Source organism: Poromitra crassiceps (genome assembly GCF_964638095.1).
Source record: "Poromitra crassiceps genome assembly, chromosome: 12".
NCBI classification, from domain to species: domain Eukaryota; kingdom Metazoa; phylum Chordata; class Actinopteri; order Beryciformes; family Melamphaidae; genus Poromitra; species Poromitra crassiceps.
The window spans coordinates 24,636,088-24,652,295 of record NC_139632.1 but is presented as its reverse complement, the minus strand read 5'-3'; the positions used below and the strand labels follow the sequence as shown (position 1 = coordinate 24,652,295).

Sequence of the window (16,208 nt, the reverse complement as noted above, 5' to 3'; positions counted from 1 at the left end):
CTAATTGAGCCAATGTGAGAAAGGTCTGAGCTGGAGCTCTGAGCCCTGGGGTATTGGGGGAGTCTGGGCACATTCTTCCCATCTCTTTTAACTAGATCCTCTGCTAGACAGGCCCCACGCCGCCAGACGGGGGCTTTCTACGACTGATAGCACCGCCCCAGGACAGGTTGGGGATTTCACTGCCTGTGTTAACAACCACACATTAGACCCATATGACTTTTTTGATGCAGCTTCAGTGAGAGTCCAATGAAAAAGTTTCACTTTCTTACAGCACATGATCAAGCAAAACACGAGTACAGGGCCAACCCATCTACCCGTCTACGTTTCATGTACTACTAAGGGATTTCCTAAGCTATACGTTAACCGAGGATATAATGGTTGGATTGCTTCTCTCGATGTTGTATGCTAATTAATTCCAAAGGATCAAGACTTTTTATGTAGAGCATTCCACTACCTTTCCCTGCCCAAATGTCTTCCTGGATAGGAAATTCTAGTCATATTTTGTAGGTTGTCTCACTTGAGTGTTTTGATGTGTTTCAGTTGGGCACTAGAGCCCACAAGTGCTAACAGATGTAGTTGGTCCATGTCTGTCATTGAGAGGGAACCTCCAAAATCAAAGCTGGCATTTTGAGTGGATATTTTACCTCCTCCATATGGCTTACTCTGTGTGTGTGGGTGTGTGTGTGTGTGTGTGTGTGTTGTGTGTTGTGTGTTTTGTTTTTAACGTGTGTGTAGGTCAGCTTCTAGATAATTCTAGATTATATCATTTGTTGCAAACTGAAGGCTTTCAACGTTTTGACTCTTCCTTTTGACTTGCATAATGTTTATTATAATTATTACATTTTCTCATCAGGTGTAATTTTATATTCTCTTTTCCCACACAGGCCTGGATGCAGAATTGTATTATGTGCGGGACGATGTAGTGAATCAATATGCGCTCTCCTTCACCCTGCCTGTGCCCAGTGAGACCAACAGCCTGCACTTCACCTGGTATTCCAAGACCAAGGTAGGGATCAGCATCTGCCATTACCGATCATGAGTCACCTTCACACACCACAACCCCCAGCCCATGTGTGTATGTTAACGGCTTTGTCCATCCATAGGTTGACTACCGGCTAGGCTTCCATGTGGAGAACACTGCTGCCATGAACCAGCCACAGAGCAACATCTCGACTCAGGGGGAGGTGCCCCATGTTAGCTCTGGTTGGTCAACCACCTATCTCTTGCTTGTTACATCCTCTTGGGGCTCCTACATGCTTGTTTTCTAGAATTTTGAAAATGTTTTCACTGTCAGTTTAATTGAAACAATTGTATCCACACTTCCAGGGTTTTCAGTACCAGCCAAATATGCTCAGGTTTTGGAAACTGTTTGAAAACTTTTGCACGATGTTAACAGTTGGTGATGAAACATTATCCTCTCTAGTAGTACTGCATCATGTAGCTTCGCATGCTCCAGGAAGACTATTCAAAACTGTTCCCTGAAGAAATAAATCTGGGGGTTTTCTTGTATTTGGCTATAATATCGAATCATTGACAAATATTAGGAAATGTGTGGAACCTTTTCAACCGAGTTTTCAACCCGCCACTCACTTGGAGTTAGAATGTTTCGGTCTTCACTCAGACCTTCATCAGGTATAAGGTCTGAGGACTGACATGTAGTAAGTAAATGGGCAGTGTGCAGAACTTCTTGTTCAATAACCTTAGTTGGATTATTTTTTGTTGTGCACCTGTCGCAGGAGTCTTCAGGTGTGCCAGAGCATTTCAGTTCAAGTTTCCAACCTAATTTACTAGTGTGAAGTCATGACAATGCACGCCTCGTTTCACAGTGTTGATATGGTTGCATTCATCATTGTGAAAATTCTCATGAGTATAGCTATTTAGCATCTGCAGGTCTGTATGAAGCCTGAAAAATGAAATGCTGTCCTTCATTTCTCACATGTATCTTTGGCATAGATTCTGATCAGAGGTTATGCTAATTGCTGAATGCTAATTGAGGTTTGTGTGCGTGTGTCTCCAGTCTTTAGGGTGGACCTCTTCTGTTCAGGCAAAGTGGATGGGGAGGCGGTTCTGACAGTGCAGCTCAACCTGACCATCCACGCCAACAACTTCACAGTGCTCAACTTCAAGAGGAGGAAAATGTGCTACAAAAGTACGTTTTTAAACAAAGGCAGGGTCCTAAATTAGCGCCAAGGAAGTAGTGCAGCTTCTCATATTGAGTCGTTGGATGAAGACCGTTTTTGTTCTCTTTCCAACATATATTCTGCGTCGAATGTTTGTGCAAGTGTGTGGGGAATGTGGGCTCTATTGCTGTTAAATGTCAGCGCTGTGCATCAGATACTTGGCATGTCGTCCTGCTTTCGAGAGTCACACTGGGAAATGTACCAGTGTTTGTCTTCAGTTCTGGTCTATTTTCAAACCCACTGAAGATAATTACATGTGGCCAAGAGGCTCCTTGTCATATGGCCCGTGGAAACAAATTTATGCCCAGCTTATTCTGAGCACATGAGTCAAATTAGCAGCCATAGAAGAATGGTGTTTGTGTATGCCACGATGGTGCTCAAAACGCACGCTGAGTGAGCGACCATTTCTGCTAAGCACCATTCTCGGATTGTACCCATGTTGCACAATCTGGTAGCATAGGACAAACAATGATGTCTGCATACTTGCACTTTCTCACAATTGCAGCCAATGAAAGTGTCACACAATATGGCCATCTCCGTCTTTAACACCACCTCTATATCCAGAGTATTTGACTTAAGAAACCAGTAGAAAGCATCGGCTTTATTTGTCTCTTTCCTTTCGGCATTCATTGCAATGCTGAATATTGTGAGCTCATGTCATTTTCTCCACCCCTTCCTCTGTGAACAGGAATAGATCCTGACCCACAAAAGATCCCCTCACTTTCCAACAACATCACTCTTACAAGGCCTGAAAGTAAGTATTGCTAACTCCACATCCTGCTCTACCTTTGTCCCTCTCTACCAGCTCCATGCATCATATGTCACAGTGGTCCCTCTACCAGCTCCATGCATCATATGTCACAGTGGTCCCTCTACCAGCTCCATGCATCATATGTCACAGTGGTCCCTCTCTACCAGCTCCATGCATCATATGTCACAGAGGTCCCTCTCTACCAGCTCCATGCATCATATGTCACAGTGGTCCCTCTCTACCAGCTCCATGCATCATATGTCACAGTGGTCCCTCTCTACCAGCTCCATGCATCATATGTCACAGTGGTCCCTCTCTACCAGCTCCATGCATCATATGTCACAGTGGTCCCTCTCTACCAGCTCCATGCATCATATGTCACAGTGGTCCCTCTCTACCAGCTCCATGCATCATATGTCACAGTGGTCCCTCTACCAGCTCCATGCATCATATGTCACAGTGGTCCCTCTCTACCAGCTCCATGCATCATATGTCACAGTGGTCCTTCTCTACCAGCTCCATGCATCATATGTCACAGAGGTCCCTCTCTACCAGCTCCATGCATCATATGTCACAGTGGTCCCTCTCTACCTGCTCCATGCATCATATGTCACAGTGGTCCCTCTCTACCAGCTCCATGCATCATATGTCACAGAGGTCCCTCTCTATCTGCTCCATGCATCATAAGTCACAGTGGTCCCTCTCTACCAGCTCCATGCATCATATGTCACAGTGGTCCCTCTCTACCAGCTCCATGCATCATATGTCACAGTGGTCCCTCTCTACCAGCTCCATGCATCATATGTCACAGTGGTCCCTCTCTACCAGCTCCATGCATCATATGTCACAGTGGTCCCTCTACCAGCTCCATGCATCATATGTCACAGAGGTCCCTCTACCAGCTCCATGCATCATATGTCACAGAGGTCCCTCTCTACCAGCTCCATGCATCATATGTCACAGAGGTCCCTCTCTACCAGCTCCATGCATCATATATCACAGAGGTCCCTCTCTACCTGCTCCATGCATCATATGTCACAGTGGTCCCTCTCTACCAGCTCCATGCATCATATGTCACAGAGGTCCCTCTCTACCAGCTACATGCATCATATGTCACAGAGGTCCCTCTACCAGCTCCATGCATCATATGTCACAGAGGTCCCTCTCTACCAGCTACATGCATCATATGTCACAGAGGTCCCTCTCTACCAGCTACATGCATCATATGTCACAGAGGTCCCTCTACCAGCTCCATGCATCATATGTCACAGTGGGCCTCTGCAAGATAAGAGTCAGACGGAGGCTGAATTAGTACTGAGAGCTTCATTGTATGCGCCTATTTCACATTCCACCTCAAGCAGCCATTTTGTGTCAAAAATGCAGGAAGTAACACCATATAAAAATCAAGGCCCCCTGCACTGACATAAATTCTATACAATTTCTGTCAGTGCACGGGGCCTTGATTTTTATATTGTGTTACTTCCTGCATTTTCGACACAAAATGGCTGCTTGAGGTGGGATGGAAATAGGCGCACTGCAGCTCACATTGGCTAAACTTGCCATAATTAAGGTGTATGATTCAGAGCCCAAATAGAGGGGTGCACTCTCCCGCTCTGTCAGCCCCTTCCCCCTCTGGAGTGGTTGGTCTCTTCCACTCTGACTCAGACTGGCCTTTATTCGGACTCTTTGTGAGCCCACTGCCTCAGCAACAAAGCACCATTAGCAGCTTGCCTCCTTCTGCTTGGATAAGCAAGCCCGAGGAACCTGGGGCCCTCAGAGGCTTTTAGAGAGATGGTGAGGAAAGCTCTACAGACACTGGATCCTGGGCAGAGCCTTTGCTATTCCAGGCCTCCATTTACCCTGAGTGGACACTTGGTGTGCACTCTCACTCTCTCTCTCTCTCTCTCTCTCTCCCTCCCCCTCATCCCTCCCCCTCTCTCATTCATGCTCTTTCTTCCATTGCCTTAATACACATTTCCCCCGCCTCTCCTACATTGGCAAAAACTATTGAAGCCTTCAGTAATGATGATGGTATTTTGTGTGCTGTGACGTTCTGCCTTGATGTTCACCTAATGCCCCATTTTCATAGAATAGCCTTCCCGGTGTGGCCTTTAACCCATGACCTGTTTTCAACAGTGGACGGTGTGACCGCCCCCACCACCTCCACCCAGGTTTTCTACATCAGTGTGAGCGTTTGCTGCATTGTCATCTTCCTTGTGGCCATCATCCTGGCCATCCTCCACCTGCACAGCATGAAGAGAGTGGAGATAGAGGACAGGTTTGTCATGTTATCTCCTATAACTGTTTTACAGTTCCGGAGCAGAGAGGAAAGAGACTCCAGCCATTGTTTATATATCAGCTAAGCCAAGTACACTTGCATTGAAACAAAGAGATGAAAACCAGCACACACAACACAGTGGATCTCCAGTCTTGTGTCGGTGAAAGTTATGTGAAAGTTATGTTAATATTTGCCGCGAGATATTACTGTTCAAAGAACATGATAAATAGTTCATCTCCACAGAGAGGATTATATCAAGTTGAAACCTGCACTGTAGCTTTCCTGTTATTAAGTTCTTATAATCTCCATTCCAGGTGGCTGTAGGCAGCTGCGTTCGTTGAGTTATCAGATCCAGATATAAGCACATCCTGTAACTTGTGCTGCTATTGATACAGAGAGATATCAGGTCAGCCATCATGTCCACTGGTAAATCAAGTCATAGAAGCACAGTGTCCCTTACACAGTTGCGTCCACTGCCATGGGAGGAATCTGTCTTAATGTGATATTTGAGCTTAATTGAGTTGCTTTAATGATATTTTGCTGAATTGGCTAGATTTGATCACATTGCCCACGGCGGGACCCATGTGTTAAACAAAAGCATTCTGTTAGTCTGAACAAGAAGAGGTGTAATGGGATTTTCCCCTTCAGACCCTAGAACTAGAAGTACTGAGTCACCTGACCTCTGATCAGCATGTAGGTCAGAGTTGCTTTAAAGGTTGTTTTCAAGTGTGCAGATTGTGAAGTTGGCGTGGAGGGCAGGTGCCTCATGAATAACTATGTTGTTGCCTTCTGTCTTTCAGTGTGAGTGACAGTGGAAGCTCCCAGGGCCTGTCTCAGCCGTCCACCCAGACCACGCAGTACCTGAGGGCTGACACTCCCAACAATGCAGCCCCTGTCACCAGTAAGAGATTTGATTCCCTAGCCACAGCATAACACAAGTAAACATGTTGTCCCCTACGAATGATGCAGGCTCCTCTTGGGCCAATCGGTAACAAGATGCATCACCCCCTTCAAGTTTCATTCACATCGGTCTGGCGGTGTAGCAGTTATGGCCTGTTATGGTTTTATACTAGTTAAGGTTTGAAATTTTGACCTTTTAATTATAGCCTTCCCCTGATTTCATTTTGTGGGCGACACCAAGTCATGTTAGCTAGCAGTAAGCCTTTTGTTTTTGGATGCAGGTGTTGGTTGTTAATCCTAAAGTAAAGTTGAATCATCTCTCTATTCTGAAAAGGTTATGTTTACAAGCCTGCTGCTTTCTCACCAGGTCTCCCTGACCTCTCACTGATGCCCCAAATGAGAATCTCTTTGTTAGTACTTCATACTGTATGCATTATGTCAGACGGGGAACTGACAGAAGTGCCTATAGCTTGACACTGGATGGTTAATTCAATGTCACAGTCACGCCCCCTTTTGGCCAGTGGGCATGGAAAGTTCATCACTTCTAAGTTGCCCCATGACCTACTTTTCTACAAAGTTTTGTGGAAATCCTTTCATAGCATTTTGAGATTTCCTGTGGACAATGGGACAGACAGACAGACAGGACATCCTGGCCAACTCCGTTGGCGAAGGTAACAAGACATCTTTCGATACAGAGGATTCATGGCATGGTCAATGGTCATTATGTTATCCCGGGACTGTCAAAGCTTACTCGCTGACATTTTATTGGAATTTTAGCTCTTGTTATGGCCTAATGAAAAGATACATTTTAGAATTTGTTTTAATTTTAACATTGTTGCTTTAAACGAGCTCAAGTGTGTTGAGCCCTTTATCTTTATCTTTTTCTTCTCCTTCTTGCTTCCCCAAATGTGCATACCTTTCCAAATGAGATAATTGGCTGTGAATGACCTTATAGCTTAAGTGGAATCATAAGGTCATAATAAAGAAGACAGTTTCTGCAGTGATGTTCTTCTCCTTTTCTCAGTGCTCTCCTTGTGAGTTATCACTGTCCGAACATCGATCTGATGAGCTGTTAGAGAAGTAGACTGATCCTTTGTTCTATTGGAGTTGGTGATACTAATCTGCCTAAATTGATATAAATATAGCAAGTGGTGGGGAACTCTATCAGAACCGCTGATCCATACCAAAGGGTTTCCTACCCCATCCAGACTTAATTTAAGGACATAACAAAGTTACAGTAAGCCTATGTTGTTACCTATACCTATGTTTAGGTAAACCTGAACAGGATACCTTTTGCTAGGTGTGTTAGGTGTGAAATGAAAGACTTACCTACCTTATCTAGCACTGAGACTAATCATGATTCTCTCTCCCACCACCACATTACAGTTTATGATAAATGAACCTAGCACATTCTGTCCACTAGAGGTCCTTCTTGTTGTTGGTATGAGATGGCAGTATGGGGTTTTCTGTCACCCAGCCCTCATTCTGTCAGCTGGCAACCATTTGCCACATTGGTATGAGGTGAAAAAAAACGAGATCTGGAGTGCCTTGCAAATAAAACATGGCACTGTGTAATCGCTGTTTTTCAGAGTGGAGATTTGGCTTACTGATTATAGTCTAATAGGGAAATAGCCTCAGTTTTCACATTACATGTAGGACGAGCCATTTCTTCATGTTGACCAGGTTTACCATAATTGGATAATAGCAAGGCCTCCCATAAGCCACAGGCCCAAATTAGATGAGAAGATTTCGACCAAGGGATCATCTGAGGGATATTATTTGTTGGCAACTGTTTATACTGTAGGTGGGGAGAGTGCAACCTCCAATTTGGAACAATGACTCTTATATTCAAGTGAAACAATAAGGAAAATAACTTTACTCATTTTGGTGGGGGACTCTCTGGAACCCACTCAAGGACCTGTAGGGGTCCCCAAAGCCCATTTTGGGAACCACATGCTACACCAGCTCAATCAGTGTTTTCATGTGTCTTACCATCTTTGTGTTTTGCATCATTGCCCCCTTGTGGATACAATCCACCTCTTACACTGTGTGCATTTTGTTTTACCCATTCCCGTCTTTCTTATGTTTGCTTTGCTGAATTTGTTGATTGGCGCCACCATCCACCTACTTTTTTTAATCCAACTCTTGATGGGTACGTTTACCCAACTTGCAACCATGCCTTGTTTGATGGATGTTTGTCTAACTGAAGACTTTCAACCACACATCCATTAACTGAGGTCATGTTGTAATTTGAGTGAGCTATCCATTGAACCACCTCTTTCTCACTCTCTCCCACCCTCCGATCCCCCCCCCCCTCTTGCCATCAGACAATCACCCTGGTTCTGCACCCATACTCCAGCTTGCTGCCGCCTCCTTCCCAAATCCTGGTGCTCCCTCTCATGAAACCAAAAGTAAGTTCCAGTGAAGTCCTGAGAGAAGAGTAAAGACTCAAAACCTCTGTAGCACTGTTTGTAGCCATCTTCACCAGTAGCATTAAGCGTATACATACTTAGTGTGCCATAGTTGCCATTTTTGCCACAGTATTCTTGTTTTTCTTAATTTCACCCTATGAGTATAAAGTATGTTCACATTTATGTACCCCTGCGTCTTGCTTGTAGCTAGGGCATCATGAGCAGAAGGGTAAAACGTAACCCTTAATATTTATATTTTAAAAAGTCAATAAATGGACGGGTTCCTGGGACCTCTTGGTGGCTGGTTAGATCCTCTAAATCATGACCCATCCATTTCACCTGCCTTATACATATACTAACTTTTTCCTGTCACCTTTGTATTGTCGATTTTATGTATTCCTTTTTCACGTCTATTCATAACTTCATATATATAAAAAAAAAAAAAAAACATGAGCAAAAAAAACATACCGTAACCCAAGAAGGGAGCTATATTTTCTGCTTGGTAACTTCAGTAAACTGTTCTTTAGAGGCAGTAAATCAGGAAGAAACATTAAAATGTCAAATCTGGGATCTTGATAGCATCCTTCATTACTAAGCCGAGTTAACTCGTGGTGTATTTGACATGTCCTGTCAGACACCAACAACAGTGGCTGCATCTCAGTGGCTTTTCTGCCATCAATCAGATTTTGCTATCAATTACTTTGACCTAGTGTGGACAGCATGAGTGACTAATGAAATGCCAGGACATTGAGAGTCCCACAAAATGAATTTGCATTAAAGAAAAACACCCATAGCCCTACTAATACTATACCTTAAGACAGAGATGGTTCTTTTTATTTTTTTGGGACTAGGATTTCTGGCTGTCCTGCTGACCTCTACAGGGTGGAAAAAACATCCTGCATGAGGATCTGTCCAGTGTCCATGCATTTACTCCCAGTGGAAGCAGGGTGATGGTTTATGGGGATTTTGTTACATATATATCAAAAAGCTATGTAACATAATATAGACAGCCAAAAATGGTACACAGTGTTAAAACTGCCACAATACAATACAATGGTATACAGTCTCTAATGGTCTATATTTCCTATGCTGTACAAACAGTGCTCTTAGTTTGGCCCCTAGGTGGCAGCAGTAACCTTTACTGTATTATCGGTACTCCTGACTAAACAATGTTCATGCTGCAGTAGGGATCTAATCATCTTTTAATCAAAATACTTTACCATTAATTGAGCAAGGACTGCATCTTTCAAAGCAGATGGGATGCTGCTCTAGGCTTCTCCACTCTCTGTTTCAAACAGCACCATGAGATGAAAGCCTTCATTGACCCCTACCTCTTCACTCTCGTGTTGAGCTCATGACTCTGTAATTTTAAAGATCTATTTTGACAAAATACCAAATGGCTCACAAGCACAAGAGAGGCTGTTGTTTCGTGGATCCCCCAGGGGCAGGTTGACTGTCTGTCAGGTTGCTCAACTCTTCCTCTCTTTCATAGGTTTGGTAGAGCTTGCCTTTGACTATATTCTTCCAGTGGTGGTTAACCACAACTGCAGACAATCCAGCATGGCATACAGTAGAACTCCTTATTACCGTCGCTGTGAGCTGCAGACAGAAAAATGTAGAATGAGCTATCTCTCATCACTGACATGCTGTGTACAGAAGATGTGTTTATAGAGAGGGGGTCGTGTTTACGCTGTATGTTCATCTGGGTGCAGACATTCTGGGGAGGCGCTGTTTTTCTTCTATGCAAACTCGCGCCTACCTTGGTAAGCCCACAGCTAATGGCTGTCAGTGCGTCGACGTGTTATGAAATGGAAGTGCTGTAACACCGGACTTCACATGAAGCTGCTTTGATGCAACTCGTAGGGCACATGTCATGTGTGGCTGACTGCTTCTGCTGTCATTGTCGTAATTCTTTGAATTGAAATTGGAGGCCTTGGAGTTTTTCCAAGAAATGTCTGTGACATAAAGAAAATGTTTGTAACAGATGACGCAAAGCTTAGTGTGAGTCTATGTTTGTGTCGTGTCCCCTGCCTCCTAGGCTACCCATCGCTCCGCATAGAGAAGAACGACCTGAGGAGTGTGACTCTCATGGAAGCCAAAGCCAAGGTGAAAGACATCGCCATCTCCCGAGAGAGAGTCACACTACGGGATGTTTTGCATGAAGGTAATCACAAATCAGTCTCTCTCTGTCTCTCCATCACTCCACCATTCACTCTCTCATCCATCCCCTCTCCAGTTCCCCCAAGTTAAACTGTAATCATCAAAAGGATCTGAATGTTCCTTTCACAGAATTTAGTTCAGGCCCTTTCAGAGAAATTAACACAACGTACAAACATCGCAACCTTGGAAGACAAATGCATTTGACGTCATAAGATTGAAGAATTTTCCTGATCGACCAAATGTTACCCAACAGATAATAAATGTTTGTAAAGCTGAAAGGCGTTGCCAGACAGCAAAATGGAAGTTGCTTCTCAAACAATGTTGGGTGAATTGGTTCATTTTAAACAAAGTTTTGTCAACAATTTATGGCCAAGGACAAGTCTGAGTAAAAAGATAACCCCATGCCAACAGAAAAGACAAGAACACAGTTATGAATGCTCAGCTATTCATTGGAGTGCATGGTTCAGAAAGTTGCTGCACTCTTGTCCCTTGTCTCAGATTGTCTCTTCCAGGAATTATTGATCATAGGTTTACAACAACGCATATTACCTATTTGCTTAATATCCTACGATTCTTAGCCTCAGTTCACACCAGGCGCTATTCAGAAGCAGCGCTTGACAGAAGCTGAGTGCCACACTAAACCGGTCACACCAGAAGCACTCTTTTCCTCAGCACCTCGCTCGGCGCTGCCCTCCCCCCCTGCTCACAACTTGCATTGACTTCATGCTTGGCAGCTCAGGTGCAGCGCGCCGCGCTGGGCGCTTGAAAGATAGAACAGAAGCTGAAACGATCACTGCAGTGTAGCTTCAGCGTGGTGTGTGCCTGTTAACAAGGACGCCGAAATGAAACTGCCATAGCACTGCGTAGCTTCAGCGTGGCTCCGGCGTATGGTGTGAACGAGGGCTGTGACCAGCTTCCTGTAGCAACTGTCAACAATTGTGAATACTTGTGGCTTTCCTTGAGCTTACAGATTTGGAGCCAGATGCAAGAAAAATTCAGGAGTTTACTTTACATAATGTTGTTTAGTCAGATGCGGCTTAATTAGCCAGACAGCACATTATGGTCAGATCATATCAGAATAATAAACAGTGAGCTAGTTATTCCTCGCTACAGTTTTCAGACTGTTGGTCTGTCTTTAATTTCTATAAATGTTTGCAATAATTATCATCAAATTTTCAATTGCAACACAAATCTGGGCTTTATTTGCTCAATTTTCTTTCTTGGTATGATAATCTGTCTGTCTGTCTGTCTGTGTGTGTTTGGCTAGGTCCATCTCCCTTTAGAGATCCGTGTAGAGATAGCTGGATGCTGATGTTTCATCAGCATTGTTGTGGTAGACTCATGGTACCTTCCACTGAACAAGATAACATTTTGCTTTCTGGAAGTTTGCCCATACTGTGCTTGATGTCTAGTTATTATTATTCTTCAGTTCCTCATTCTGGAGAAGTCACCTTATCACCTTGCCTTGTGCAAGTCAAGTTGTTTTGGTCATAGCTGCTGGAACATCTAGTCCATCCAGTTTGACCAATGAATCACCTCAGTGCTGTTCTTTGCATTAGTATTTTTGTTTAGTCAATCTCTTATCATTTATTAGAGTTTACATCACATCCTTTAAGGTTGTATTTCAGTTCACCTAGACATAGGCTATCTTTTTTTTTTTTTTTTTTATCCCATTTTTTATCCCCCGTTTAGTGCTCATTTGAATTACTCAATCCTGGTTGCTACTCCATCCTCTGCCGATCTGGGGAGAGCCGAGACTGATTCCATGCATCCTCCGAGACATGGGCAGTCAAGTCAGCCGCTTCTTTTCACCTGCCCGAGGAAGCTTCACCGGTAGGACATAGCACGTGGGAGGTTCACGCTATTCCAACCAGTTCCCCTCCCTCTGAACAGGCGCCCTTAACGATCAGAGGAGGAACCATATAAGCAACCAGGATGTTGCATGTTTTTGTGAAGGGGGTTCCTATATGAAGGAGACCCCCGGGAGGCACGGGGAGAACATGCAAACTCCACACAGAAAGGCCATTTTGCCGACCCCCACCCGGGTGGTGGGCACTCGAGGACATGCGGACGGGCACGCATTCCTTCAGTGTTCACATCGGCCCAGGTGGGAATCGAACCCACGAACTTCGAGCTGTGAGGCGATAGTGCTTACCACTGCACCACCGTACCTCTCTGGCTATCTTTACCTTTACGTCAATATTGGCACTCGCGATATGTAGAGCAGCCATGAGGGTCAAAGTAACTTCATAATCAGAAAAAACTTGTCACTCTTCCACACAGCTATTAAAATAAATAAACAAAATAAATGAAATAAATAGTATTATAACAGAAAGAAAGATAGTGGCCGTTGGCCAAGAAACAACAAATCACAAGACATACAAGAGTGAGTCTCAGAGACGTGTGAACTCAGTGTGTGGGGTTCTGCTCTTGAGAGCTAGCAGGTCCAGACAAGCTTGGCAGAGAAGGTAGGGGTGTGAGTGTGACGCTTAAACACTACCTCTGTTGTTATCCCTCGTCACCACTCCTGTTCAAACACAGAGCCATGTTGGCCTGGGGGCTCAGATTTTTTCTAAGTTTACGTTGATGGTTTATGTTCTTAAATGGCAGTTTACCTCAGTGAAGCGTAGACTCCAGAGGCAGTCAGTTTAGACAAAGGAGGTGATGAACGTTCTCACTATGCCTTTCAACATGGCATGTCTGTCTGAATAGTTCGACCTAGTAAATGGTTGTCTGAGATCCAATGAACTGCTTTTGTCTTGGCTCTTGTAAATGAGAGTTCTTCCAGTAAGAGATAAAGAAATAAGAATAAGTCTCTGTCCACCTCTGTCCATCTCCACTAAGGGATAAAGCAGTGTCAAATCAGAATAAATCTCTGTCCACGGATCAGCCAGGCATGGCAGCAGCCAGTGAACGAGGTGCTTCTGGCTCTCCCTCTTGCCCTTTTCCTCAAATAAAATCTATGGTTTGTCTTTCACAGGCACATTTGGCCGCATCTTTCATGGCGTGCTCGTGGATGAGAAGGACCCCAGCAAGGAAAAGCAGGTCTTTGTGAAATCAGTGAAAGGTATGCACGCCATTCTTTATGGCTATACATAATGCAATGTTGAATGGATAAAATAGAAAAAAGACACAAAAATGTATTACAGGTGCTGGATCACACAAAAAAAATTAACTGAGAGAAAGAGGTCAAATTTGCACACTATTGATGGCTGCTAATAATTTTAATATCTCATAGAGATATTCGTCAGGCACAATCTCCTTTTTAATGTACCGTGGCCCATGGGGGTAGAGAATAGAGGGGCTGGCAGGGAAATGAGCATAGGTGCTGTGTGTGAACTGTGGACGACGTGTTCCTTTCAAGATGAAACTAAGTCCTGCAGGGAATTTTCTTTAATGCTGATATATCTCTTTTCTTACCAGCAGACCCCCCATGGACTGCTAACCAAAAGTTGTCAGAAGTAGTAGTGGCTTTTCTAATGAGTTTAACAGTTGGTGATAGATGGTTTTAATCCACAAGACAAGCACAAAAAATTGAAAATAAAAAGATGATGATCCTGATTCCTGTAGACACCGACCTTCTAACTAGGCTATAAGGTTTGCATGCTGGTGAAAGGAATCTTTCACCAGCACCTTCGCTGGTACTTTTGGACGGTTCGTTGGCAGCATGTGTCAGCTTTCTCTGCCAGTTGCCCTCTGACTTTTCTGTTCTGTCTAATGTTTACTCAGGGCGGGGTGGAAACCAGTCCGCGAACAATAGCCATACCCGTCTTGGCTTTGTTAGGCACTAGCCTTCCTCCATATGTGCCCCTGGGGCAGGAAACAATACTGCTTTCCATAAGTACCAAACGGTGGTGAAAGCTGCATGCAGAGATTTAAAGTTATACCTCAATGAGCTAGGCGAAAGTCCCCCCCCCCCCCCAGATCCCCTACAGATCATCACATAACTGTTAATTTGTGGCAGCTTCCATGGGAGTGAAAACAATAAGAGCTCTATATGGGGTCACGGACTTGCTCCTGTGTATCCTGGCACAACGCTGCTCAGTCATTCCATGGTTTGCTGTGAACTAGCGAATATGTTGCTAGTTCCCCTCTCGTTCTGAATCACTTATATTCTCTCTCTCTTAGTTTCTATGATATATGCTGTGTGACCTTATTGTCTCATGGAACTCCTCAGATCATGCGTCTGAGGTGCAGGTGACCATGATGTTGACCGAAAGTTGCAAGCTTCGTGGCCTTCATCACAGGTGAGTGGTAACAAACTGAAATCACAATATCAGCATGCAGGGTTGTTATACTAATTCTGTTAGTTTCTCTGTTGTCATAGTTGTGGACATGTGCAATGGTTGGACAGTTCCAGTTATTGACTTAGCAGCAGTAAGGATTGGAATGTGGTTTACTCTTAATGTTGTCGTTCTTTCAGAGAAGTTTCTGTGGCCTTCTTTTAAATGGTTAATGTGTTCAAGATGAGGAAAGACTGCTGCAGCTTTACACATACGATACATAATGGTACATATTGCAATAGGTCCTGAGGGGATGTTAACAAAACGAAAGTGTCAGAGATGAGTTCAACAGGCGCACATTGCACTGTGGGTCATTCTCATGTGGCATTTCTTAACACAATCAGCTATTTGACATTAATCAGTTGTATGTTTTGATGCTAGTATCCATATTCTGAACGATGACTTGTTGAATTTAATTTAAAACTACAGTAGTATTACTCCTGTAAATCTTGGCCCCAAATTGATCATGAGGTTGAGAAATTCACTGTACTCTCATTTCATTCTGACCAGTTCTTTCTGTGGCAGACGTGCTCGTCATGATATTGGCCCATGCCTTCCTCTTTCCACGCTCGATGTCAGCGAGTCAATGAGAGCCGTGTCTCAGAGACACTTCCTCTTCCAGTTTGGTGACAGTTAGGATGACCCCCTGACAGCTCACACTTTGCTTCTCCCACAGCGCCTTTGATGAGTCACGCAAGCAGATGGCTGCTCTTCCATAACCGCATCATACGCTCTCGCATTGCCTCACGCGCTTCCTGTAACCAAGCGTTGTCCTCCTCTGTCCTCTCCCTCGTTCTAGGAATCTGTTGCCCATAAGTCACGTGTGCACAGAGGATGGAGAGAAGCCCATGGTGCTGTTGCCCTTCATGGCTTGGGGCAATCTCAAGCTGTTCCTGCGGCAATGCAAGTTAGCTGAGGCGAACAACCCACAGGTGAGGTCCTGGCTCGGCGTAGCGTACGTCTGGTGGAGCTGTCAGTTTCACGAGCACAACTCCACAGTGCATTGAGCTGTGTTGAGCTATTAAGTTTCACGCACAAAGATAAAGAGGGGTGTGTTACTACCCTTTTGTCAAGCTTAAAAGAGCGTTTTGTGAGTTTGCAACAATCGACACACAGTGACAGATTAGGACTTTTAAAGTCTCTGCTCAGGGCAGGGATTTGTATTTGCTATGTAAAGACAATCAGGCTTTTGTGCTGGTTAACCCCAGGGAGTCTTGGATGTACTTGGCATTGCCACACTGTAGA

General features: G+C 44.3%; 1 protein-coding gene across 2 annotated transcripts in view; it reads left to right on the top strand.

Annotated features, from left to right (window-relative positions):
- ryk (receptor like tyrosine kinase) overlaps nucleotides 1-16,208 on the top strand; it is a 49,897-nt gene that overhangs the window by 20,775 nt on the left and 12,914 nt on the right. The window contains exons 2-12 of one of the 2 annotated variants that reach the window (XM_083647612.1): nucleotides 885-1,006; nucleotides 1,104-1,203; nucleotides 2,018-2,149; nucleotides 2,869-2,934; nucleotides 5,068-5,209; nucleotides 6,010-6,110; nucleotides 8,437-8,520; nucleotides 10,559-10,684; nucleotides 13,661-13,747; nucleotides 14,858-14,927; nucleotides 15,763-15,895. In XM_083647612.1, the coding sequence (XP_083503738.1) occupies nucleotides 885-1,006; nucleotides 1,104-1,203; nucleotides 2,018-2,149; nucleotides 2,869-2,934; nucleotides 5,068-5,209; nucleotides 6,010-6,110; nucleotides 8,437-8,520; nucleotides 10,559-10,684; nucleotides 13,661-13,747; nucleotides 14,858-14,927; nucleotides 15,763-15,895 (1,163 nt within the window). The remainder of the gene's footprint in view (nucleotides 1-884; nucleotides 1,007-1,103; nucleotides 1,204-2,017; nucleotides 2,150-2,868; nucleotides 2,935-5,067; nucleotides 5,210-6,009; nucleotides 6,111-8,436; nucleotides 8,521-10,558; nucleotides 10,685-13,660; nucleotides 13,748-14,857; nucleotides 14,928-15,762; nucleotides 15,896-16,208) is intronic. The other variant, XM_083647613.1, reaches the window with a different exon arrangement.